We start from the raw sequence: 27,657 nt of genomic DNA on the forward strand, positions 1-27,657 counted from the left end.
TAGTGCAAAACAATACATTTTATTTGTTCACAGTTAAACACAAGCAACTGCCTTGACATTTTAGAACATTCTAATAAGGACAGCAAAACCTCCTTTTGGTTTAAGTTCTCTTTAGCTTACGATTGTACCATTTCCTTGTATTTCATATTTATGGCATTTAATGTGGATTGTTTAACATGCTTACAAAGAGCGAGGCAGGGAACAGATTAACTTGACAAAGACAGCAATTTTAGATTTAACTAAAAGCAGTCAGTTAAAAAAATCTGTTTCCACTTCACTGATGGGACCCCTTCAAACAAACTGCAAGTTAACTACATACAGCAGATCCATGATTTTTAGACTTACGAAAGAAAATTGCAAAATTTGTTCCTCCATAATCTTTGTGGTCCATAAACAAACCTAAAGTGGTTTCCATTACTATCCCGGTGCTAAAATCCTGTTTAAAAGAAGAAAAAAGCCACCTTATCAAAGAGCTTGCGTTGCTGCCAGGGCATTTTTGTGACCGACACAAAACCTGCCTCCCCTGGGAACGCCAGATCCGGGCTCGGCAGAGCGGGACGGGAATGAGCTCCTCCAACATTCCCGGCTGAGCTGGCCCATCAGGCCCTTTGTGTGCAAACCGTTCACTCCCAGGGCTGGGATCCAGTGGGAAAGGGGTAGGAAACCTCCAAATCTTACCGAAACACGCGCTACCACGTTTGCTACCACTACGTCTGAGAAAGCCTAAAGACGCCGACAAAACCAGGCTGTCACTTACAACCAACTCTCTACTCTCTACTCCATGCAGAGTCAGCTTTGACACAACCACTGAAGTTCACCTCTACTCTCAGAGTTCGGACTGACCAACCGAAAGGACACGGAGAATAATTTAAGACAGGCAGAAATGTATTCAGACCTTGGAGTTACGGAGGAGGCGGAAATGGGAGGACGAGTCCTGTCAGGGGCAAGTGAGCCGGGCACCAGCTGCTCTGAGAGTCTCGCTCCCACCCGGGCTAAGAAGGGATTCGAACTACAAATGCAAGTGTGCTTGGACTTGATTTCTATGTGAGGTGGTTCTTAAACAGCAGCTGCCACCCACAGAATGTTTAGGAGAAGAGGCCACGTGTGATGCAGGGGAACTGTGAAGCCTGAACCATCTGAGTACGCCTGGACCCAGCCACATGGGACATTTAAAACAAGCACTGCCTTCCTAACAGCAGGCCCTGCTCTGTCATGAAGGAGATTGAGTCTGACCACTGACAAGCCCTGATCCCACAATCCTCCTTCACAGAAAGCTCATCATTGATTTAAAACATGACCAACACTGTAAGGCTTCACACCAGGATTCTGATTTCAGTGTGAGCAGGATTCCTCCTCAGCCTTGTCATCTAAGGAAGCAGGATGAGGGTGAAGGGGAGACACCTAGAGCCAAACTGACATTGCTGAACAGAAAACGTGCTGCAATCCAAGTAGAAGAGCACTCAAAGGAAACCGTGCTCTCCAAGTCAAGCCTGAAAAGGTATTCCCAGGAAGAATGAAGCCAATTTCTTGGACTCAAAACATGGTGGTCTTGTTCAGACCAGGAACAAAGAACAGAACTATGAAGGAGGGTGAGGCAGCACATTTCCCTGATTAGAGAAGCAAATCCTCCTCTGCAGATCTTCATGAGCTTGGAGATCTACCTCCATGTTCTGCATCCTCTCCCTACTTGAGTGAAGCTTCCTCTTCCCTCTTCTCCCACCCCAATTGCTTTCCCATAGGAACCAATGTGATGTCAATCACAGTCTGTCAGGCAACACTTCAAACACCAAGAAGATCTGAAGCTGGTGTTTTAACAAGTCTTCAGCATTTATGGTCTCTTCTGCATTACAAACTCCAGTTCCTTTTTGTCTGCTCAAACGTAACTTTCCAGGAAATGTTAAGGACAATATAAACAATGATCATGAATTAGGGTGAATGAATCATTTTGCAGAGGTACAATGTTCTTTAAACATTTGGGTATTCAGACTCCAACTTAATGAAGGCTGGGCTCTGAGGGATGTGGGACAGTGGACAGGCAAAAATAGAGAATGCACTGGAAATCCTAGTGCTGCTTCTTTCCAGAGTGAAAGGAACCGAAGTCACCTGGACAGGCAGCACAACCAGCTGCTCTAAATGGGAAGCTTGCAAGGAAATACAAAGCATTCAGAGTAAACTCACAAATGTTAATTTGGCCTCATATTGCACTCAAGTTCATAAACGCAGCCACTCAACTGGGGACAGGGAGAAAGGGAAAAAAATACTTGCAAATGCTAACAATTGTCCCTTCAAATTAGTACACACTGCTAAGGATTGAATTTGAGAAAAAAGCAAGAGTTAGGCTGGGCATTTTCAATTCCAGACCCAAAAATCCACTTTGCATTCATTCAGCAGCCTCCTTCCGTTCCTGGCCATCGATCCTGCTCCGCTGCATGAGCCACTGCTCAGACCAAAGAAACATAAAAGCTTTTAGTTAAACTTGCACTCACGCCTCCTGTTCTATGCCAAGAATATGAAAATAACACTGATTGACTATCTTCCTCTTTAACTGTGGTCATGATGAGTTTCATTGTAGTCCATGATATGAAGCTGTCCAACACTGCTTTCCTGGAGCTTAGGTGAGAGGTTATCGGGGCTTGGAGGAGACTTTGACTCCATGCTTGGATCTTTACATAGTTCAGTCTTTAGGGCATCAGACAGCCTGTTGATGGTGACCCCCTCCTCATCACACTGGCTCTCACTCTTGTTGCGAAATAATTCTCGTGCCTTCATTCCAAGGAAGCTCTTGGAGCTGGGGAGTGAACCTACAGTCAGTGGGACAGTAGTCGAGGGCTCCAGCAACACCGACGTCTCCCAGCGACTGCTCAGCCTCTGGTTCTGGGGTTTTTCTGGGGTGGAGAGCTCGCTGCTGCTGCCCCCCTTACTGCTACTGCTGCCTCGGGTGCTGGGAGGTTTGGTCTCTCCATTTCTACCCATGGTTTCTTCACTGTGTCCTGCTGTATCTTCATTAGCACAATCCAGCCTGCTTGGGGAAGAGAGAGGACACAGGGTCAAGGAAATCACAGCAAGTAAACAGCGAGGAGAGGGAAATGCTGGCCAGGGCAGATTACTTTGATTACTTTCCATTTCTGCCTCTGGGTATGTACTTCAACAGGCTTCCTTTCATAGCTCTGTGGCAAAGCAGGAGTGACAGGGGGTAACCAGATGTGTCACACACTCAGCTTTGCAACATCCACTGTTCTAAGTCCCAAACTAACAATAATCCCACATGGGTCCTGCAGATTTCACACCCTCACCTTTCTTCTGCTGCTTCAGCTGCTTCTGTTTTATCATCTTCAAGTTTTTTCAGTAGGCTGCTCTTCTCCAGCCTCCCAAACAGATCCAAGATCTCCAGCTCAAATGCCTGGGTGATTCTTTTCTGGGCCTTGTACCTGCTTTCCACTGCCTGCAGCTGACCCCTGAACAGAGAGAGAAATCAGAATGTCCAAAATCTCCAGATTCTGCCTCAGCTGTGACAGTGCATCTGTCAAAGCACAGCTAAAATGTTACATAAGAAGCCCCTACCTTGCTTGGATTTTAACATCTTCCAGGTATTTCTTTTGCTCGAGGAAGAGGTGGTCCTTTTTTGCAAGCTGAGATTCCAGTTCAGCTATCCTTTTCTGGGAAGCATCAAGCCTTTGGCTTTGCTGCTGAACACACAACTTTGCTTTCTCCAGTTCTTTCCGAAAAGCAGCGTGCAACATTTCAACCTCCTTGAAGCAAACAACACAATGGTAAAGTATAATTTGATCCTGTGTTATTTTTATTGGTGTTTAGACATGTTTCTGATGTTATAAATAGGCATGTTTTAAAGCAAGCTAGAATAAAAGCAGCATTTCTAAAAACAGATATAGAAAACCAGCCCTGCCAAGGATGTACACTATTAAAATAACTACACATCACTGGAATTTATTAGCACATTAATGTTCCTTATGAAAACCTCTTTTCATCAAAGCACTCTTGCCAGTTCTGCACTGGATTAGAGTAGACAATCTCCATTTTAAATCCATTTTTCCAACACGACCTTCATTAAATACCAGTAGAAGCCTTTTTCTCAGTGTATTATTCACCTTCTTTAATTAAGTGCTCTCACGCAGGAACAGTTATATTGTTGTGTAAGTTACTTGCTTCTAATTAGAAAAAGGTTTCTTTGAAGTCAGGAAGTAAAACCATATGAACCACAGAAGTTTTAGTGAAGTTACTGGTAACTTTTAATAGGAAAATGACTGAGTGGGAAGGCTGAGATGCTCATTTTAAAGTAACACCTCACGAAAACCCGTAAAATCCTTGTTAAGATCTTTCCACAAATTCTGGCACTACTACCCTACATTATTTTACCAACAATCTGCTGTCAGTTATATTGCAGCACAGTCAAGTCTTGGCCTTTGGAAAAGAAATTGCTAAGAATTTACATGAGGTGGCTAAAACTGACCCCAGCTGTACCCCAACAAGCCCTTCTTAGCTTTCTGAAGGGGCACTGAAGATACTCCTCCAACCTACAGGGCAGAAAATATCTGAACAGAAGATCAAATATAAAATCAAAACCCTGAAAATCAATTTCAGAACAAAGAATCTGTTAAGTTTTCAAGGCCTTTCCTTCTGAACTCAGGGCTAGGAACTGCTGGATGATGACCTCAAGGGAAGTCTCCCCAAAAGTCCCCTGCACTGGTACCTTTGTAGTGTCTGTGTGCTTGTGCTGCAGCTGCTCCAGGTACAGCTCATTGACCTCCCCAAGAACCAGCAGCTGCCTGTTCAAGAACTCCATCTGCTGTTGCACCGATTCACTGTTGGAAAGCTGGGAAGGGAAATGGAACAGAATCCAACACTGGGATGAACAGTTCAGCAGGAGAGTCCCAGCTCTCAGACAGGCATTGTGTTCACAGGGTATTTTTATAAAGAAGGGAGACAAAGGCTAAAATCCAATGCATCATAGGTAGTTAAGAGTTAAATAAATATTTTTCATGAAGAACTTTTCATTTCCATTCAACTTCTGACATAAACAATATCTATCAGAGGTCAACATTTAGCAGAACTTTAATACAAATTCATAATGCTCAGTCTGCAAATTCCTGCTGTGGAAAAAGCCAAACTAAGAAATTTCAGAAGCATTTGAACTGCATTTAGTTTCTTCAATAACACATAGTTTTCTGTGGGTTTTTTTTGTGCAATTAATATCAGACTCTATGGAGCTCAGCACAGGCTTCTTTCAGAACAAGAAAGAAAATTATCAGATAAAAAATAATCAGAAAGACACAAAGGGAACCTGACAACACTGACTTTTCTTACCTTTTGAGAAACTTGACTAAGCAGCAATTCAGTGTGACACACCTTGTTGTTGGCCTTCTTCAATTCCAACCTCAGATCTGCTATCATGTTCCTGCAGTCTTCCAGCTTGGTCTGTTCAAGTGACACAAAAACTACTCAGGGTTCTGAAACTTCACTAAGGACAGCAAGGGCACAGGGCTGGGAGGCTGTAAAACCTCCAGCACTGGAAATCAATTTATACTGACCCCTCCAAACCAGCTAAGAACCTGCCTTTTCCTATTTTCAAGCTGAGGACAGGACAAAACAGAACTATAAAAGGACGATACTAAGTTAAGCACTTCCATACTAAGTTATGCACTGTCTCATTCTGAATCAGGACAGCATCTCTAATAAAAATGTGCAGCTTTCTCTCAGGTATTTCATGCCTCGTTATTAAGAAGGTTATTTTTAAAACCAGTAAGTAGGCAACAAATTTGTTGATGCTTCATACCTGCAATTCCTGGCTCTGGTTGTAGAATTCCTCCCGGTCGTGCTGCAGCTGTCGGATCTGGCTGTGAAGCTGAGCCACAATGTTATCATGTTCCTCCTGAAACTGGTGGTACCTTGCTTGTTCTTTCTGCAGACTCAGTTTCAAGGCCTGGATCTCCTTTTCCTGCAGTTTCAGCTGATCTTTCTGTTAAGAATCCCACATGAGGCATCAGACGAGACACCCGCTTAGCAGTTAGGACATCTACCCTCAGCCAAGCAAAGCTGTCATTGCCAGCACGCAGGCAAACACTTTTCCACACATACATCATTTTATACAGAGCATGTTCTCAAGGCTTTTGGGGTTTGGCTTGGTTTTGGCTGAAAAGGAGATGAAATGGTGGTAGGAGTGGACAGGCTGAAAACTCACAGCCATATTCAAAGGCACAATGAGCAATAACCTATTTTTCCACTGCCTCTCATGCTTCCAATAGGTTCTTGGGCCTCACAGCTGAAGCAACAGTTCATCTTCCAAAACCTACTTGGAAGTCTATTTTTGGCTCTTGTAGTAAGTTATCAGAGGGTGAAACTGTTGATGGAATTAGCTATAATATGAAAATACAGAATGAAATACACCTAAATATGTCCTGAGACATCCTTCAGTGCACTTATAACTTCAAATTCTGTCACAGTGAACACCTCTGGAAAGGCACACTTGAATTTTCAAAGCTTTTGCTATTACTCCTCAACTGAGGAGCAAAAGGACAGCACTTTATCAAATATGCAATAAGGTGTTTAGCCAGGCATTGAACAACCCTCCATTAACAGGGAAGCCTCTACCATTATCCAAAGGCAAGTGCTGCCAGGGGCCAAGCATGAAGGATTCAGCTGCCTGCAGTCAACTACAAAGTACTGACAATAACACTGACACCGCACAGAACTGGTGCGCACTGTCACTCCACAAACACCAACTTTAATAAGGTGACAAATGAGGCTTCTTTGTTAATTGAGTGCACCAAAAGACACCAGACAGGCCAATTAACACTTGTTGCAGCACCAGTGTGTCTGAGCCACCAGTGGAGCACAGCCCTGCTCACCATGGCAGCGTTGTGCTCCTCCAGAGCCGTGGCTTTGATGACTTTGCGCAGCAGCCGGCGGTTGCGCAGCGCGTGCTGCTGCCTCTTGAAGCGCTCGTACAGCAACTGGTTGTGCAGCAGAAGCAGTTGGTTCCTCAGGGTGTGAATCTCATCTGAGGGGGGAGAACCTGGAGTAGGAGACAGAAAAGGTTACTGAGCTTCACTCTCTGCTCTATTTATCTCCAACACTAAACTGTAAACATTTTTCCCAAAGCAACATGTATACGCCTCAAATGGATTGCTCCTTTGATTAAGGAAAGGAAAGCTAAGCCATCACCACCACAGAAGCCTAAGAGCACCAAACTAATATACAGACACATAAATAAGCAAGAAAAACAATCAGTTTCAGATTCAATGAGCAGTGAGAAGGTGGAAGGATCTGTCAGATGACCAGCAGCACTCTGAAGCTTAGTAACTCTGAAATGGTCAAAAGAAGAAGCATCTAGAATTTTGCACTTTTCAAAGATGAAAAAAGCAGCTCATCTCTTTGGAACACAGCTATCTGCTAAGCAGATAAACCATGACTTAGTGGAGTGCATCATCTTTCTGCAGCGTTAGTTAAAAACCCACAAGCAAAAAGTATGCAGGTCATTGTTTAAGCAAGTCTAATAATAGAGGAACAGATTGCCAAAACACGTGAGAAATTTCCTCACCTCCAAAGTGAGTCCAGTCAGCAGATTTGCTTGGCAGAGACAATCTGAAAAAAGAAAATCCAGCATTAACAGGTAAGTTTAAGTATAAAAATGGAATGTTCACCTCAAAAGAGCTTATAGCCTGGTAAAAGTACAATTAAGGTCAGTTGGTATAAAAAGATTAGGGAGGAACTGTGCAGCTGCTTTTCCAGCACAGCTTAAAATTAAGCCAGCACAAAAAAGAGTAACAATAAAGTCTGCAAAGTAAGATTTTCAGTCACCTACTTGTTCAGCTCCTTAGTGTGTGCATCTGCTCCCTGCTGAATCAGCCTGTCCAGCACTTCCACGGGAGAAGTTGAGGACATACAGTCTTCATCCTGGGTTCCCTTGGTTTTCTTTAGCAGCTCCTCAGTCTTCTTGCCAACAAAGAGGTAGGCAGTCTTTGGTAATGCAACCTCGAAGAGGTGCTCATAGAGGGGAGGCTGCCCACTCCCAAACACCACTCTCCTTTGTGCTGGTACTTTGCAAGGGCTGGGAGTGAGAATACTCGGCTCCCCAGAGGTTCCTTCCCTGTTCCCAGCAGGGCTTTCCCCAGGGCCTCCACAGGGCTTGTCTATGGGAGTAAAGGTTTGTTTGGGTGTTTCCCGTGCACCCTCAGGCCCAGGCTTGTCGAGAGATGTTAAAGGCTCAGAGGTCTGACTGTGTCCCTGAACACTGGAGGCTGCTGAGTGAGTCTTCTTCTGAGAGCCTGACAGACTTTCGTTTGTGCGGTAAAACGGGGAGTCAAATCCTCCTCTAGGCACCATGTGTTCAGCATCGGTCGTGATCTCGGAGATCTCTTTAGATATTGCATCTGAGGAGAGGGGAAGCATCATGATGCATTTGGTATTTCAACAAGACAAACATTTCCTTAGCTAAGATGTACCTAAGGAGGGCAGACATTACCTTCCTCTCTGTCCTTCTCAGCGCTATCCTCAAACGACAACCCACCTAAAAACTCTGCAAGATCACTTAAGGTTACTGAACTTTTACTACTGGGTATGTCTGAAAAAAACAGAAAACAGAAAGTTAGTTGTACAGGTGCCGTTTTCTGCAGCCTTAGCACAGCACAAAACACAAGTCTTTTACTGCTGCAAGGTCCTTAGAATAAAAGCTTGTCCCTCCTTCAGATGCTTCCTCAGAGCAGGAAGTTATCTGACTCCTGTTCCATTCCATGTGGGAAAACAGCTCAGAGATCAGTCACAGGTCAGTCCTGATCCCAAAATGTAATTTTGTAAACTTAACATTTCCTACCGCACAACTCTGTGAGGAAGGATGTGCTGTCTGCAATTTAACCCATTAAATAAATAAAATAAGGTGGCTCGTGTGCACTGTGACTGCTCTACTTCCTAATTAACATTAACCTCCCCTTTAGCTTCTGAGCTGGCTCCACAAGGACACAGCACCTGCCTGAAAAAAGGAAGTTTAGCAATCTGATGTAATACAAACTTGCCAATATGTGGCTACTGATCAAAACTGAGACAGCAGCTGTTGGATACACACTCAAACCTGCAAGATGGAAGCCTTATGCTCAGCTCAGTCACAGATCAGGAACTCAGTGAAAAACCTCACCTGTTCTTCACTTGCAATTCAGAATGTTCGGATTCCAGTGGTACTACACAAGTACACCATGGAAAACCAGCTCTAAATTTCACTGTCATCTCCACTTTGAAGATGGTAAAGATTCACAGCACAGAGGTCTCAAATACAGTGCCGAAATCCCTTTCTACAGCTGTCACAGATGTAGATGACAGAGAATGGAAAATGGAATCTACATTTACCTATTAAAAGTTGAGTTCCTCAACCTATTGATTTCAGTATTTCACAGAACTTTAAAAAAAGTTCAAGTACAGCAATATAATTGTAGATAGAAAAGTTTTTCCAGAGGCCTTTAAGAAGAAGCATCATATCTACCCTGATGTGCAGCCTTACAGTTTGATCCAGACATGGGACATAAAACTTGCTGAAGCAAAATTTAATATACAACTCGCTGCTTCTAATAAAAATAATCATCCTCAAAGAATCAGCTTTTATAAAAGTAAATATCCTTTTTTGGCCTTCAGTGTAGATTTGTATATTTAAATATGCAGAAGAGCAAGGTAAAAAAAGATCTCAAACTATTTCTGAACATGAATAGTTAAAATGAAATCAAAAGCACCTCAAGAAGTGAAGTTGAATCACAGGTTAAGGGAGCATCCTGGAACTACAAAGAACTCAGGGAAAAAAAAATCCTGTGGGAAAGTGTTTGGGAATTGGAATATGTGTCAATAACAACTGGAGTTGTTTACAATAGGTTGTTGTAATGGGGAGAGGAAAATGGAGTTTACCCAATGATTTATCGCTGTTTGTGACATTTTGCTGTCGGTACAGTAAAGGCCTCCCAGAATCTGGTTTGTCCTCCTGGAAAACAAAAGAAACCCAGAATACATTAATTGCCTTAGATTTCTTTGGCAACTGTGCAGCTGGAAATGGCAGTGGATGTCTAAACTTAGAAGAAAATGAGTTTTTGCAAGTGAAATGCAACATTCTTTATAAACCAGCTACGCTGATCTTTCTCAGCGAAGGTCACTGAATTAAGGTAAGTCAGTGAAAAGAAAAACCCAATTAGTTCAGCAGAAGAATTTTGTAATACCTTTTTAGGAGGTGTGGCAGCAGCTGAAGGGAGTGAAACAAAGTCATCTGAAGTGCAGGGTGGAGGAGGAGATGTGGCTGGTGTTCCCAAAGGTGTTCCTTTCCCCCCTGCTGAAAAGGAGCACAAGTTCTCTCAACAGGCTCCCCTTTCCTCCTTTCAGCTGAACATTGTATGTGAAGACTTGTACATTTAAACACTACCTCATAGCATTTACTTCTTAAGTATCTTTCAACTGTTTATCAATACAAAAGTGCAGTTTCCCAAAAGTTGCTTCAGACTTTGGCACTGAATTCACAGACTTCCACTCTCAGTTTGCACCAGCACTGCTCTAGGTGAGGTACTCAGTTCACAGGAGTAATCACTCAAGCCTATCAACTGGCACGATGTGGCATTCCCATTTAAAAACCGACAGTAAAATTTACAGCCAGAATTTCCAGTATAATAACCCTTGAAGGCCTAATTCCAAAATGCAGCACGTACCAGATGAGCCAAAAGCTTTGCTGTAGGGCTGTGATGCAGACTGGGATGACTCTGATGGGACAACGCCAGGGGATGTCGGTGGCGTGGTCATACCACACACCGCAGAAGGGCTCCAGATGGTGACCTGTGCACAGAGTAAAACACAGCAGAGCTCAGAAAAGGAACGTGTGAGGCATCTGGATCCAGGTTCTCACACAGGAGATCAGGCAGGGATTAAATGTGAAATGAACACCAACTTCTGAAGAGTTCACAGCACACCTCAAAACCATGAATTTTAAAGACTGGCATAAGAGACTATGAAAGTGCAAAGCATGAAAACTTGCTGGGCTTCCTCTTCTGCTTTACCTGCTGTGGCTCAGTCGACAGCCTCGTGGACTGTGGGCTCAGAATCTGAGGTAGCTGCCCTGGCATTTGTGATAGTGTTAGCCGAGGAGTGGAATATGGGGTAGAAGTCCCTGAAAGTTAAAAAAAATAGAAAATCAAAATTCAAAAGTATCCAACACACCAAATACAAACCCAGGATTCTTCAGGCTAGGACTTAAAGGCTTTTAATCAAAGCATTTCAAATCCATTCAACATACACATTTGTAGGTAGAGACTTTTCTTCCAGCCTAAGAAAGTATTGAATACTTTACATACTACAGCTTTCTTTTTTGTTGTTGCTGCTTCGGGGTAGGGAGGATGGGGGGGGATGAAGAGACAACTTTATATGAATATGCTGTATGTCTGCACATAGAAAACACATATATATATATTTGTTTTTTTTAATGATGATTAATTTTCTGGTGCCTAAGAATCAGACATCAAGTGGGATAAATTAGTGAGATGGGTTTTTCTGCTCTAGGGCCAGTTCTCCTCCAGCAATTGGTATTGATTAGCCATCAGGCAGGTCTTACCATAGCTGCTCTGTGTGTCAATGTAAGAGCTGGCACTGGGGTCAGTTTGATGATGTTTTAAGCTTGTGCAGAGTTTCCGAGACACAGAGTAATAACCATCTTCATACGAGGCTTCTGCAGGGTCCAGGGAGATTTTGGCACATTCTATCACAACATCATGAGTTTCTAGTCTTTTCCACCTGCAGACAGTTTTTGGATCCAAAAGAGTAAGTTAGTCAATTATTGTTAAAAACAAGAGTTCCTGGAGATAGGAGGAATTGGCTTGTAGGATGGCTCATTTGTTCCAGACAGCTTTGCATGCTCCCAGCCAAACTGGAACAAGGCACCAGACAGAAATTGCAACCAGATGACTTGTGAGAGGGGGTCTCAAAGAGGAGACAAACAGCTTTGACACAGAGATCCATAAAGGTCTGCCATGGAGCACTCTGGAAAGGAGGAACAGCATACGAAGACTTGGTTGATCCTGAGCTTCAGCAGCTGTAGAAATCAGCTCAACTACACTCAGATGTTGGTAGTCAAAATTTAGACATGCCAGCAGTGAGGGAATCTGTATTATTTAAACAAACACTGTCTGCAATGCCAGTTTCAGATCTGGGTTTTTCCTCCCAAGTTTGGGGAATGTTTTTTACTACTACTGCCTCCTTCACCCTGAAAACTACTTCTCACTAAATTAAGCAGCCAGATTAGATCTGCCCAATATTTCAGGGGATGGACGTTCACTGTAAAGAAGAGAAAGCCCAGAAGGCTGTCTATTAAAGGCTGGGTTGCTTTTGAAAGTAGGATATTGTCTGTCCAAGATACCAAAACAGAAGGCTTCCACTGGTAGGTTTGTGCCAATTATGCTCCTGAGTGGTGCCACCCTCCCCCCTGCAAAATTGAGCATTGTGACATTCAATGGGTTCCCAGTTAGGAGTGATTTCCTAGTGTCTCTGAAAAGCAGGGCAAGAGCACTACTGTGCAGCAACAAGAGTCAAATTCTCCTCTTCAGTGGCTGGGCCTGTGGAGACAAGAGAAAAGCAGCAAGTGGTGCTGCTGCAGGCAAATGAGCCTATTGCTAAAGAAAACTAATACAGCTGATAATGTTAACACATACCTGTTAAAAGAACTGATCTGTTAAATGAACCAATATCTAGGTACCAAAACAAGACACACTGAAGCCATTTTAAACACTTAAATCCCATCAAATACTTCAACAAACCCAAGGAATATGACCCAAACCTCCAGCCAATGAAGCATCTCTGGTAGTCTCATTTTATTCGTTATAGGCAAACTGTTTTAGATCTTTATGAGGGTGATTGATCATTAAATCATAAAAATAAGATAAAGTTAAGTAGAAGACAGATGCCATCCCAGACACAAAATGAATTTAGAACCCCAACGTTGTTGCTAATGACCTTTCACAACAGTTTTTGCTTATTCATCCAGCTGTAAGCTGGGGTGAAGAGTCTAGGTGTTTACCTGGTGCAGCTATGAATCTGGGTGGCAGAACACCCTCACACAAACTGTTGCTGACAGAAAAGGTTTTGCTGCAACTTTCTGAAATAACCTCACTGAAAGCTGCTCAGTTTGAGCCTTTCCTAATAGCAGAGAGAACATATAATACCTTCGTGGGTCCAGTTCATGGTCCTTAGATCCAGTCACTAGCTCTGGATGAATCCGCACATGTTCCATCATTGGCTGGGAGGAAGAAGAAGGACTTGTTATCAGTGCAGCACCTTTGGATTGCACTAAACCACACAAAGCTGATGAGCAAACTACTGATCCCAAGAATTCAGAATGTTACATTTAACAGATAAGGTTAATACACATCACCACAGCTTCAAGAATTGATCCCAACTGAACTTTCAGTCAAGCTCTCATTTTTATATTGTTTTGTTGATCATCCCTCAGCTGAATTAGCAAATTAATTGTATTAAATTGGAATATATAGCTATAAATCCCTTGCCTCAGGTAATACACAGATGAGCAGCATTTTACCTTGACTACTTCTTCAAAGGTCTCCAGGTTTTCCTTCATACTGTAGTGAGAGCGCAGAAAGGAGACAAAATTGCAAGGGTACATTCCATAGAGACGATGAAAGAGAGAATAAACGCTGGCATGAAGATGGACAAGATAAATCTCTGCCACATGACCTGGAAAAAGTAGTTAGAATCTTTTTCATTACATTGGAGAAAAGAACAAAAGTTCTAAGAATGCAAGCGAAGTACTTTGAAATTTGAAATGTTAAATGGAACAAGTCTTCCGGGGTACAAATAGTCCCTACTGAAACTGTGAAGTCTTCTCAGAAAACAAGCAACACTTAGTCATCAGCTCACAGGAAACCCAGAAATTAAGATGAGGACCATTAATTCCAACCAGTGTGCTGTCATTCTCAAAACACAGCTTTGTTTTTATTCAAGTTAAAACCTGAACCTCCTCTAGATAGTGAGCCAGAGTAAGATGGACTGAATGATTAAAAAAGGAAACTAAGGTTTGTTTCACTTCCAAAGGTAAAAACTAAAAGCTTGTAGCAATCACAACAGACAAATCTTAGTCTCCACCTCAGAAGTTCCAATGCTACTTGCAATGCAGAATGGCTCTCTAAATAGCAGCTCTATGTGCTTAACACAGCACTTGTTCATTCGGCCATGAGCCACACTCACTGATACTGCTGGTATCAGACCCCTTACAACAAATTCAGCAAAGCCAGGGCTGTGAGAAAACCAGTTTTACCAACCTTCATGACTATTGGTACTTGCACATTAAAAGAAACTCTTATATACGTTGCTTCTTTCCCCTCCCCATTTATATCTGGGAATATCAAATTCCCCAAAATCTGCCTCAAACATTAGCATTTTCCCTTCTTTCTCCATTAAGATCAATCTCTGCTTTTCACTGTCATCAGGGCAGTACTTTGGTTCAGTGAATTTCATGCAGTAGCAGCACCACATGGAAGATTCTAAGAGGCTTCTAAATTCTGAGCAAAGAACTCCCCCATGCTCTCAAAGAACCAGAACAGCTTGTGGGCTTAATACATCATCTTTTGTGTTTAAATAATCTCAGACCATTAAGAGTCTCACAAAAGAATGTGCTCACCAACTGCACATGAGTCACAAGGATACTGCTAAACCACAACTGCATGCAACAAAGTAGAAATCTCACCTGGATTCTGCAAGCACCAGGCTGAGAGACGCCCAAAGATACCAAAGAAATCATGAAGGTACTGTTTGCCAGACTGAGGAATCATTGGCAACATGGTTATTAGCACTAGGACACCTGTGGTGAGTACTACTACATCTGTGTCAGTCTGCAAGAAGGGAAAAAACCTGCATTAGTTAAATGTGTTGAACTTAATTTTTTCCAAGGATGAAGTGAACACTGAATCATCATCATGGAAAAAGTTCTCTATTGAAACAGTCCCTCTGAAACCTACCAGAACTTAATGATCCAAGATTATTGAGTTTTTTCATACAGAACAACTTGAAGAAAAAATAGATTTGGGATTCTTGCTCCTGCTCTTTTGCATTTCTGTATAAAAACTTGACTTAGTTAAAAAGGGAACATCACCACAGTTCCACAGCTGAGTAAAAAAAAATATTGGTACGTGAAGTATCTTATGTGCCACCTTCCTTCCTTTGCAGAGCTAAACTCACACAGCATTCAGAGAATCAGAAACTGCAGATCTGATCAGGGTGTTGAAGTGTATTGGCAAGTTACCAACACAGGTCAAAAGCTTTTCTACTAAACCGGGCTGCTGGCTCTGGCTGCTGGAAATTTCACCAGACAGTAATTCAAACAATGACTAGAACACCTTGGCTCGTGCCACAAGAAAGGGATGTGGCAGTACAAACCTTTGGCTATATGAAACAGGAACAGAGGATCAGATTTTAGGAAAGGACACAGAAAAGGTTCAAACTCTTTCCTTGCTACCCCAGTTTAATGCACATTTTCCTTGGTAGCTCCTCCTTTGTCAGCACGGGGTGCACAGAGCACAGGTCAGGCTGTGGGCAGGTGCCACTGAGCTGCTCTGGGTATGGCCCAGGAGCCACTCAGGCTGATGGGACAGTCAGTTTTTAGGGATTTATCCTCCTCTGTGTGTCTACAGCCTCTACTCTCCTTCAGTCACACCAAACCTATCAGAGCACATTTCCTGTCCATCCTGACCTCTGCCCACACCCCCAGCACCTTCACGTCTCTGTCCTACTCCTAGCGGCTTTTTGACACACTTCACTTCTCTCTCAGTCATGCTGCAAAGGGCAACAGATCTTGTCAGGCACGTCAGGAGTTCCAGTAACAGCAGCTGGAGCTGCTCCTTTGGCAGCTACAAATTTGTGGTGGTTTTGTTTTGAAGAGCGCTGGCACTTGACTGCATCATGCATTTAAAAGTGACTTCATGACTAATGTGGATTCTTCACTATCATAATGAATTCCATTACTGACAATGCATTCTAGGTCTCAAAGCACTTTCCACTCCTTCTTCACTGGTACAGTACTGTACAGTATTATAACTGATCAATCTGTAGATGGGGGAAAAAAAACCCACAAAGCTTGGGGGAACAGCTACCTCCTTGTAATCCAGCATGTCAGTAGCTAAGAAGGGAAAGTCTGCTAATTCCAAGGTAACTTCACCACGGAATAGTCCATTGCATGGCCCATCTACAGTGCAAGTAGAGGACACACAAATTCAAACTGCACCTGTGGGAAGTTACTGTATTTCTCATTAGGTTCACATTCAAGATATCCATCAGCTTCACCAAGGGCCCTCTTGTCTTTAGTGTATTTCAGGAAAGTTTTAATAAACTTTCCTAACTCACAGTGACAGTGGCTTTTAGAAACAAGATTGTCAGCAATAACAGGATCAGTACAGAGTATTCAGCAGATATTAATAGCACTGTGGCTTAACTAAATGACATCAAAACAGGAATCAAATGCCTTGCATCTGTATGCATGTTTACATCAGGTGTTTTATGGACAGCACTGACAGTTCTTACCTTGAGACATTTAAGTAATGAAAGCAGGAGAGGTGCTTGAGAAAGTTTGTGTTTCCAAGATGGTTGTCGTCTTATCACATGTCCCAGCAGAGAGAGGGTGGGTAAACGAGTAGCAGCTTTGCCCATATAATCATTAATTTTGTCCAGTAGATGCTGATAAAGGATTTTGCAGAGTAGTAGAAAAAGGAAAAGAAATGTATTTATATTTAACTGTTCTATATTCTTCTCCACCAATCTATATTCAGCAGCTTGTCAATATGGAAACGAAGCATTTTACAAATATACAGGATCTCAGAGGAAATAGAACCCTGCAGTAACTTTGAGACTACTGGTATACAAATGCAAACTATACAGGCCAGAAGCAGTCACTGCACTTCAAAATGTTTATAAGTAAATAACCAAAAAAAAAAAAAAAAAAAAAAAAAAAAAAAATCTGAGCAGCAGCCAATTTGTAGTGCCATTTCCAACCTATTTAAAATCCTTACTTGCTCTCAAAATACCCAATTTGTTTTAGGCTAACACATCCAGCAGAAGGAGCACTGTAAAGAGACAACATTAATCCTCCAAGTCCTTTCCTTTTTAGAGGTTCTTTGCTTAATTGGGTCAGTTTAAGCAACTCAAGAAACAGAGACCTCTGAAGTTTCTTAAAAGCTTAAACTACTCTTACTACAGAGATACCACATCTCTACAGCAAGGTAATTCTACACCAGAGTGGAACCCCAGAGTTTTAACAGATGCTATTTAAAGGCTGCTTCAATACCAGGCTAAAATCTGCCATAATAAGATTTTTTTTTTTTACCTTGTCATGAGGCTCTTGCAGAGTGGACAGAATATGCAGTGCCTGCTGAGAATTGGTTTCCAAGTAATAGTCCACCAGGTTGTTGACAAGCATAGGCCCACGGTCTGTCAGTTTGGGGACAGCAAGGAAAAAACCAAAAACATTCTCAGTGCACTAAAAATGAAGCACTTGCTACAAGGACATTGCAGAACTTTTAAACAACTATTACACAATTTCTAACATAAAGCAGTCCTTGGTGTTTAGCAGACCTTTGGGAAAATGAGACCTCTCAACTGCATTTCCTGGTTCCAAACCATTCAAGCGATTGCATTTGGCTCAGTGAAAGGAACCAGGATTTTTAACAACCAACAATTACTGTCTAACCATAAAACCCTACAGGTAGCTGAGCTGCAAGGGTACTTTACCCAGTAAAGTGTTCAGGAGTGACTTGATGTTCCCTCCCTTCAGCAGATAAAGGAGAGCAAGTTCAGGGACAAGGACACCGGCAGTGCTCTCATGCTCTGAAAAGGCTCTGTCAGCACAAGTGATGCCTCAACAGCAGCAATCACTTTTCATAACGTCTGAGTCTGTTGTTTTGTTTGGGAGTAGGGCTTTTTGTTATTTTTTTTAATTAACAAAATCCCACTGGTTCCCATAATGGGGATGACACCTAATTCTTTCTGGATACACTTGACAAGGAAAGTTTCATCAACTCACACTTGAGGCTCTGCCTCAGGAAAAGCCAGTCATTTTGTAATAGTGTTTTAACAATTATGTAACAGACCTTCCAGGAGCCATGCCATTAAACAAAATGGACTGAAGAGAAGCCTCAATCCTTAAAGCAATTTCAAACCCAAATATCAAGAGTTTCTTTCAAGCTGCATTTGCAAACACAGTGTTTGATAGAAAAAACCCCACATTATTCCATCTTTATTGATGTAAAAGCAAAACCCTTCCCAAAACTACATAAAAGGATACATACCACAAATGAGATTATCTTTGAATGCAGCTGTTATATCTTCCAGGACACCCAGAATTGGAGAATCCAGCATTGAGAGGAGCTCACCAACATTTCCTTGCTGTGCCATGATGCACGTACTGACATGAATGTGGACGTTAAAACTGCAGGAAGTTCTTCATTGGTGTCTTTCTACCAGACTAGGAGAGAAGAAACAGCAGATGAGTGAACTTTTCCTTTTCCCTTTCTAAAATCTCTCATCTCTCCTTTTCCACACAAGTGCCCATTTAACACTGAGAGGATTGTTAGGGTTTCCACACCTGCAATAAAAGCTGTAAGAGTTTCCAAAAAGCCAGTGAGTCATGAGCAGGGTTTTCTTCGTGTTTTTCACAAAGACATTAATCTGTTCTGCAGAACGCCTCAGTATCTAGACTGTCAGAGCACTCTCTTACCTTATTTTTTTAATTTGCTCTCCAGGTCAGCAAACTGAAGCTAAAGTGTTGAATAAAATGCAAAAAGCTCCCTAGAAACCCTCCATTCCTGAGTTCTTGCACCAATTCCTCCTCAAACCACCTTTCAAGTCCTTTGCATAGAGGACTAAACTCTAGAGAAAATACACACTTCCAGATCCTTCTCCACTCCTGTGACCAGGTCAGGAATTCCCTGCCCTGGGCTCTGCATTGCTGCACACTGAGAGATTTGGGCTTTAAAACTTTGCAACGTGGCCAGGCTGCAGCTGTTGGGAAACTCAGGCATGGCTGCTGCAGCTGCTGCTCCTGGGCAGCTTGAGCACACCAAACACAGGCTGAGCAGCACAACACACCTTGACTTCACTCGTGTGATTTGTGAGTAATACATCAATGCATAAAGTATTAAATGCAACAGTGTGCAAATAACATGACTGGTCAGCTACACATATTAAGTGAGAGCAAATCTAAGCCATTTCAGGCTTTTAAAATGGCTTCTTCCCATGTACCAGCATCAGAGAGATTCAGGTGTCACATCTATCTACCTACCACAAAATGAATCAATTTTTATTTCATCCATAAGAATCCTATGCTGAACCTTTCCCAGTGGGAGAATGAAGGTGGCTTTAGATCACACCTAATATTATCAGCAAGGGTTTCTTCTTCCCTCCCACTCCGAGCTAGAACACATTTTTCACTTCCCCCATGGAAGGCAAGACTGACACATACCAAGTTTACACACAAAATGGTTTTTCTACTGCAGTTGTGTTTACAGCACCTGTTCTGTGGATGAGCTGAGCTTCTGTCTGCAGTGCTGTCAGCCACACACCTTTCATGATCACTAATAAAGAAAAACCAGAAAGAGGTTAAGAAAAGGCACGATTTATTTCTTTCTTATCACATCAGATAGATGTTCAGACCAACACTAAGTTTTTTACACAGAATAGCAGAGTTGAGCACCCCCTGTGTGAGAACAGTCAGCCCTCAGTCTGAAAAACACCAAAGGGTGCTGCAGTTGCTCTTTCCAGAACTGTCCACAGGTTAAGCTGTGCAATTACCTCAAACTAGATGGCTTTCACAAGACCACAGATTTGTACTGTGACCCTTCAAAAGCAGCTAAAGAGTTTTATTTATGGCAGGTAGAAGCTTACACAGAAAGGATTCTTCTCTATTCTGAACACTGAGTAATTAATTTAAGCCTTTAAATTCTATTCAAAACATTTTTAGGCATTAGCCAAGGACCACAGACCACTGCTGTATTTTAAATGATAATGCTGTAATTACCTATACACATATTACTTTCTTGAATATTTATGGTTAACAAAGTTACTGGACAGCAGGAGTTAACGTGTCCACCAGTAAACTTTGTCATTTGCAACATATCCCTCTGCAGTTGCAGAACTGCCCAAGGTCACTTTTCTTAGTGCCACCAGACATCAGCTTACTTAATCTGGCACTGATTGCAAATTCAAAGGTGATAGTATGGCACCACACTCACAACTGGCATTTCAGTAGCAACAAACTGGCTGGAGCATTCCAGTAATCACCACTGCAGAACACAAAATCCCCTACCCTCAGTTTTCAATGATTGTAACTCAATAGTCCAAATGAAACTTCAGTTCATGTACAAGAAGCCAGCAGAGTCTGATCACTGCAGTGTTTAGATTGAAATGCTATTTCCTTTCTAGTCTAATGCTGGCGTAATGCTAAACCTGCAGACTTAAAACTGGCTGGGAGTGTGAGCAAGACTTGGATAATAATAGAATAGAAACTTGGGGTGAGGGAAGTTGCTTTTTAGTGAAAGCAGAATGGATCTATGCTTTTCATAAAATCAGAGCTGGGATTTGTTGTGGTTTAGGTTTTTGGTTTGGGGTTTTTTGTTGGGGTTTTTTTTCTCTACATTGTGCAGACTCCCAAGCTTCAACTCCTTCCTCAAAGCACTTGCTGTTCAGAAGACAAACAATGCTCAGAGAGTGAACCATCCTTTCAAAAAGTTTAAAGCCACACATCCATGCAACCTAAGAAGTCAACCTTCCACTCTGTTAGTAATTTTGAGGTATCAACTGCTTTTTTAGTTTCTAGTAATCATTATAATACTGAATTCACTCAATGACTGCATTTGGAACACTGTATGGGGAAGCAGCTCACTCCAAGGAATCTATTTCTTTATTTCTGAGAACACATTTTTCAAAAAGGCCTTGCTGTCCCTCAGTTTCTATCAGGACACAGTCTCAGCTAAGGTTAAGCAATAGATCCACCAGCTTCATAAGCAACATGAATTAGTTGTTTAAAGTCTTGTTAACAAAAGAGATGACCACACCCCCAGAGCAGCTGCACGAAAAACCTGTATTTAGAATTAAAGCAGCAGAAACACGAGTCTCTGCTTTTTCACCCCATAAAAACCTTGTCAACTCTTCTCTTTGATTCCTACTCCATACTTGTGAAAAGACTGATTTTTTTCTTATTTTCCTTGAGCAATACCATTAGATTGGACCAGATCTTTGTTGCACCAGTAAAAACCTCATCAGCAGTTGCATTCATTCTGATATTGCCAGAGGAAAAGCTGCAGCCTGGTGAAATCATAAAACACACCTTTGAAGAGACTATGGATGGGCTCTGGAAGTCAGGCTCCACAATACCTCTGTACACAGATGGGGAAAACCCCGGTTTAAATGTTGAGTAGGTGAGAGGATTTCAAACTTTGTGCCACTGTGCTGGCACGAACAAACCCTGCCATCAGATAAGGGCGAGGCTGATAAGGTGAGCTCAGCTGCCGATAAGGACACACACACACATACACACACGTAGGTAATGGATCATTTCCCAAGCTCCCTGACTAAAACAGATGGCTCGAGTGACCTTGTGCCAATAAATCCAGCATCTTTTATTTAAACTTGTCAATCGTGTACTGGAGTATTTTAAAGTGGAGCAGTCTCCACTCCAAAAGTATTCAAAATATTAATAAAAGTATTTCAAAGCACATCTGAATATGTCACACACAGGTACCTCACAAGGTAGAAGTTTATCTGAAGTTACACCAAACCAGCCAGTGTTGTCACCCCATTATACACAAATGGCCATAACTTTAAAAAAGCAAATCACAGCTTTTTTTCTCAAGGTAAAGTCACTCTATCATTTTATACTCTAAGTAAGAACGAGATGCTCAAATCTGTGCCCAACGCAAATGAACAAGTCAGGAAATTCCAGCAATAGTCTTAAATCATGTCACACTTTTTTTCAGGCAAAGGCAGCTGAATAAGTAGTTTACAGGCAACAGGCTTTTAGTCAGAAAACGCCGTGTTCTGGCAGACGAAGTTCAGCTCCATGGTGTCAGCGTGATTTATCACAGTCCCACCAGGAATTTGCGATGTGATTTTCAAATCATGTAGATAAGCATAGTCCAGGTTAAGGGGCTCCCATCACCTTGTGAAACAGCAGGATCAGCCCCTGACTGTCATGGTATTTTGTATCTGGAATTGATACTTGTGTGGTGAACAGGACATCCCTGACATCTTTACAGTATCACATCACCACCACGGCTTTCTGCTCAAATACATAGTTACAAGATGAGTCCCGCTAATGCTTCCATCCGCAGATACTGCAGTCATTCCCTCATCAGAAGAATTTCCACATCCCTGCAGCCATTCTTGCAACTAATAGGATTAAAACAAGTAAGTTTTCCATGTGATTTGAGACACTGACTCTTCACTAACTTTTAAAGCTAGTTTTACATAAAAGATCCAAAGTACTTGGTCACTAAAGAGTAGGAAAAAAGTCTGTTTAAATACCTTTTAAAATGCACCATTTTAATCTCACTGGAAAACATCACACCAACAGCACTTCTTATTCTTATATTCAAGAGCTTTCTTAAAGATATACTTAGTAAAAAGTATTAAAGCGCCAATACAGCTTTGGAGCCATCTTACAGAAGGAAAAGGAGAAGCCAACAAGCCAAGAACCCAGTTTAAATTTTTTTTTCAGTAGCCAATTTAACTCCAACACAAAACAGTTTAAGCTACAAACTCGAGACAAAGGGAAAGACAGTAGAAATATTAATTGGAAAAGGCTAAGCAGAGAAAGAGACAGCAGAGTATTCCCAAAGATTATGACTTCTGTAAGTATTTCTGTCAAGAGAAGATGTTCTTCTGTTCAGTGTATTTTTATCTCAAGCCAAATGAAAAAGCAGCTGGTAGTGCCAGTTATGCTGCTCGAAGGGGTGGGGAGGAGGGGGACACACCACAAACACACCCTCGGCCTTTGCTGCAACAACACCCAAATTCAGACACCGGGAGCACCAACTCTGGGGGGTGCTGAGGGGGATCAATATCGGTATTTTATCTCTCCTCATCAACCAGCAGTTAAATTTAGGGTGTGCCAGTAAATGGTCATTGCCCCCTCTGCCCTGAGAGAAAAGGGGATTTGATTTCAACACCACGAGATCAGAACCTTCAGATTGACACTTTTCCATCTGATTTCTTTGCAGGTAAGGTCAGGTCACATCCCCAGGTATTGCTCTGGCAAAAGCCATGAACGAGGACAGAAGGATTTTACAGCAATTGTTTTCAAAGAAAAATTCAGATTGACAACACAGCAGCCCTTTTCACTCACATCTTTGAAATGTTGGTCATGAAAGGATTAAGCCTCACCCCCTCCCATTCACCACACAAAAACTGAAACCTGTTTTATGTGTCCTAACCATGCTCAGTTTTACATTTCCCTCACAGTTAAACTAAACAGTGCCATTATACAAGTGACATAAGCAATGAATGAAAAGTTCCAGCAGGGAGAAAAGCCACTGTTGGCATAGGAAAGCAAGCAGCTGATAATTCCCTTTTTCATCACCCAGAAATAATAACTCTAAATACTCTAAACCTACGTTCAAACTGATCACTACAACCAGCAGTACAATCAATTTAATTTATTTATTCATCTTTAAAGAATGAAGGTATCTGGCTTCTTCTCACAGCAAATATTTTCCTGGTTATATTAAGATCTGATACAAGATTCCATAACTAAACTAGATCATTACTTATAACTTGACATTATACCCATTCTCCTGTACTTTGTTACAGGTGCTTAACTGACGTGGGAACAGGAATATCACAAAAACCCCAGCACGCCCAAACAAAGAGAGAAAATCATATTCAGCAATATTTAAGATTCTTTGGACTCTGTGCTGTGCTAATACACTATTGCTAATTGCTACTCATCACATTTCTGTCAGAGGGAAAATTGTTTAAAAACAATCGATGTCATAAAAAGCCCAAACATGAAAGGACTGTCATTTCACCCTCTGGCAGAAGCCAGGCTAACCAGCCAGCTACTAAAGGGAATCAGGGAATTATTGCAATTCCTTACACACAACTGCATATATTAATAGCAAATAAATAAATAAGAACAAGCCCTGGCTTTCTGTAACAATTTAATTAACAGTACACGGAAAGTAAGTCCAACTGTGGAACCTTTTTAACTACAAACAGGTGATCAGAGAGCTCTAAACTTGGCACTAACACAAGGAGTGAGACTCCTAAATCTCTGCAGCATTTTTTTTTTGCCCCCAAGAGGAACCTTTTAAAATATTCACACAGTTAGGCAGCAATTCAGTAAACCTTGAAACCACTGCAACCTATCTAATGTACTCATCAAGGCATTTTAACTGCTCCAAGAATTAAACTCAGCACTACACAGAACAATACCAAACAATGTGTAACTGTAAAGTAAAAACAAAACATGAATAATGCCCAGGAAAGTGACAGCAATTCACCACTGCAAGAACTTTACTCTGAATCTTAATGTGCTACTCAAAGAAATGCTTATGCTAAGAAAGGAAACATCATTACTTGTCCTCATTATGTTTATTAAACTACATGAACATACAATACCAGACACTAAGCTGTAACATTCTTTCTTAAATACACACCTGTCTGCAACATGCCACAAAATCCAGTGCCCTCCCTGCTTCCACCACTGCAAAGTGCTTTGATTGTTTTATTCGCTTATTATTGAAGAATCCCAGAATGGTTTGGGTTGGAAAGGACCTTAAAGACCATCAAGTTCTACTCCCTGTCAGTGGCAGGGGCACCTTCCACTATCCCAGGTTGTTCCAAGCCCCATCCAACCGGGCCTAGGACACTTCCAAGGGATCCAAGGGCAGCCACAGCTTCTCTGGACAACCTATGCCAGGGCCTCCCCACCCTCACAGGGAAGGAGTTCCTCCTAATAAATGAAAAGGTATCTTTTCCAAATAGATATGTGTGTGTGTGTGTGTGTGTGCACCATGCATGTGTGTTACAGGCCATTCAGTTTGTACAGAGGCTGAATCACATCCCCAGCTCCTGTCAGGGCTGACAAGAAGGTGCCTGGCAGTTGGAAGAATTTCAGGAATCAGGACAAGTCAACATCCCAGCAGTCCAGCTGCAAATAGAGCCAGCATTCATTTTAAACTACAAATAGTTACTGAAGACAAATATTTGTCCAAACACCAAAACATCTGCAGTTGGCCAGTGTAACTCACATGGGAATCCATTAATAACAGGACATTTTTAGTCACCATAAAGGTAACAAAGAGTTAAGGTGTCAGAATTCAACACAGCCAGAGATAAAATCATTTTAATTAAAGCTTATCTCATGACACATTAGATATTCTGACTATATTCTCACTGGTGTAAGTCCATGCAATTCCCCATGAAAGAAATGTAGTGCTGGGTGAACTGGGTTACTAAGAAACCAGAACAAATGAACAAACAAAAACAAAGCAAAAAGGGTTTTCACTGAGGAAAGTATTATAAGCCCCTGATTTTATTTTAAACTTCAATGTGGTGTAGCTGTTCCTGATAAGCAGAATACCTGATTGCTGCTCAGCAAAGACAACAGTAGACAGGTGGATTCCCAAAGTTTGCACTGATTATTAAAATTTCCAGAGTTTTCAAAGATATAGTCTCTAGTTGTTCATACACGTAAATTGAAGAGGAATTTTTTCACCTAATGGGATCACTTCAGTAGTGCTTCAATTCTGATGGATTTCCAACAACTATCCCCAGACATTAATGTAAGAAAACTGCAGGATCCGACCACGCACAGAATGAAAACCTGTATTAGCACCCACTGGAAGGTTCTCTGGAAACAGCAGTTCTGGAAAGAGTTCTGCACACAAAACCTGATCCCGGTTTCTGGGTCATTTCCAGGGGTTTTGAATCATACATTCCTTTAAGGCACGTTCTTCCTTTCACTCACTGCCTTGTAAAAGACTCATTAAAAAAAAACCCCAACCCCGAACAGCAAGGGGAGAAGCTCTGCCTAAACTGATAAAACAAGGATAGAGGATGCATCCATAGCAAACAAAGGGTGAAAACTTCAGAACTGCAGCCTTCCAAGTTCTTTGTGATAACAGGAAGCAAAATGTTTTATTGTAGAAGTAAACAACATCCTGAGTTCACATTACCTACCCAGGAGCAAGGAAATGAGAAAAGCCTTCCTCACCGAGAGAACAGACTTTAACAACTGCTTTATTTAATACCCAACCCCGGACAAGGGAACCCCCTCAGCAAGTAACCGAGGCAGGGGAAGCCTGGAAATCGCTACTCAGCGTTTGCAATGGGGGTGCTGAGCCTTTTTCGATAAAAGGCGCAGAATTAAAAGGGCGCTTTGGCTGGTGGGGGGACCCTGTGCGGGGGGGGGGGGGGAGGGGGGGCAGCGCCCCGAGGCCCCCGGGCAGCGACCCGGAGCAAGTTTGTCTGGAAGGAGGGAAAAGGGACAGACGGAGGCAGGAAAGGGGACGGAGGGGGAACATCACCCCCCCGACTTCCCCATCCCCCCGACCCTTTCCCTTTCTCCTGCCGCCTCCTCCCCCAGCTCTTTCTCCCTGCTTCCCCGCTCATCCCTCTGCTCTGCCTCCTCCTCTCCGTCCCCGCGGCTGTCCCCGGTGTCGCCGCGGCGGTGGCGGCGGGGGCCGGCCCGGCGCACTCACCTCGCCCTCTCCTCCCCTCAGCTGTTTACCACTCCGGGCTCCTCCGGCCCACAGGGCGCCGCCATCTTGGCCCTGCCTCCCCCTCCCATCAGAGCGCTTCGCCCCTCGGATCCCTCCGCACCGCAACCTAGTCCCGCCTCACCGCCTCGCTCCCCGCTCGCTGCCCGGCTTCTCTCCCGGTTCCTCCCCGCCCCGGTAGCCCCTCCCGCCTCACGGGACCTTCCCGCCGCGGGGGATGAGCGGGGGGCAAGCCAGCGGCCGCCGCGCCCCCGCGGTGTCCCGCGGCGGAGGGATCTCGGCGGGGGCAGCGCTGCGGCACGCGGAGGTCGCGTGATCTGGGGGGCGGGGCCGCGCGCGGGCGGTAAACAAGGCCCGGCCCTGAGGGGACGGCGCGGGCGGGGGGCGAGCCCGGCCCGGGGAAAGGCGCTCGGTGCCTGTGGCTCTCCGGGGTCCCGCCTGGGAGCGCCGCGCAGAGCGCGGGGATGTGCTGAAAGGGAATAAAAAAAGGGGCTCGGAAGTGCCGCTGTGTGCGGAGTGGTGCTGTCGGGACACGGCTCTGTGGCTCCCGGACAGAGCCCCCGGGCACGCGCCCCAGATCGCATTGATTTTAATTGATGGACGTGCAAAGCTCGTTTCCTTCTCCCGTTTTTGGGTCCCTGAGGACTTAACTCGTCCAAGCCGTGCGCAAGGGTTCTGTCTTCGTTTTTGTTTTCTTTTTTCTCCCCTAAAATGCGGCAACTGTACGACACAAACATTCCATCCTTCCAGATAAAGGTTAATCTTTCCCTGTGGAAAATGCAGGGTAGGAAGGAAGAAAGGGAATTACCACGGGGAAGGATCTCCAGCCTTCGGTTTTGTGTGCCACGTGCAACAGGTTTTCAACTCAGCATTTCAGTCCCCAGGCTGGGGGATCTCCGTGTTTTCCCTTCTCCAAGGA

The 27,657-nt window shown here is 43.1% G+C and overlaps 1 protein-coding gene across 8 annotated transcripts; it reads right to left on the bottom strand.

Annotated features, from left to right (window-relative positions):
• On the bottom strand, positions 1–26,917 carry TSC1 (TSC complex subunit 1). 8 transcript variants are annotated; one of them, XM_042052274.1, is made up of 23 exons: positions 26,863–26,917; positions 19,533–19,595; positions 18,312–18,487; positions 17,351–17,454; positions 16,552–16,704; positions 14,723–14,867; positions 13,559–13,713; positions 13,185–13,258; positions 11,582–11,760; positions 11,031–11,140; positions 10,686–10,809; positions 10,206–10,315; positions 9,901–9,973; positions 8,480–8,578; positions 7,820–8,387; positions 7,556–7,599; positions 6,864–7,030; positions 5,792–5,974; positions 5,323–5,433; positions 4,709–4,831; positions 3,562–3,749; positions 3,294–3,455; positions 1–3,022 (listed from the first exon to the last, which is right to left on the bottom strand). In XM_042052274.1, exons 3-23 carry the CDS (start codon positions 18,415–18,417, stop codon positions 2,542–2,544), a joined length of 3,459 nt encoding a protein of 1,152 aa, XP_041908208.1. In that variant the 5' UTR covers positions 18,418–18,487; positions 19,533–19,595; positions 26,863–26,917; the 3' UTR covers positions 1–2,541. The 8 variants fall into 8 exon arrangements, with proteins under 8 accessions (XP_041908208.1, XP_041908212.1, XP_041908211.1 ...); XM_042052278.1 differs by lacking the exon at positions 26,863–26,917 and adding an exon at positions 26,721–26,825 and having other exon boundaries at positions 1–3,019; positions 10,206–10,312; XM_042052277.1 differs by lacking the exon at positions 26,863–26,917 and adding an exon at positions 26,721–26,825 and having other exon boundaries at positions 10,206–10,312.
• Between the last annotated feature and the right edge of the window lie 740 nt (positions 26,918–27,657).

The sequence above is a fragment of the Corvus kubaryi genome, unplaced genomic scaffold (assembly GCF_017639235.1).
Source record: "Corvus kubaryi isolate FWS band 111438036 unplaced genomic scaffold, C.kubaryi_AGA036_p1.0 78, whole genome shotgun sequence".
Taxonomy (NCBI): domain Eukaryota; kingdom Metazoa; phylum Chordata; class Aves; order Passeriformes; family Corvidae; genus Corvus; species Corvus kubaryi.

Bases quoted from the DNA above. Each gene is read 5' to 3' on its own strand.
- TSC1 (XM_042052274.1), bottom strand. From the start codon at position 18,417: ATGGCACAGCAAGGAAATGTTGGTGAGCTCCTCTCAATGCTGGATTCT. The intron at 9,974-10,205 runs GTATTACAAAAT...TTTGTTTTCCAG, and splicing joins CTGCCACACCTCCTAAAAAG to GAGGACAAACCAGATTCTGG. The intron at 4,832-5,322 runs GTAAGAAAAGTC...TTCCCTTCCCAG, and splicing joins TTAGTCAAGTTTCTCAAAAG to CTTTCCAACAGTGAATCGGT.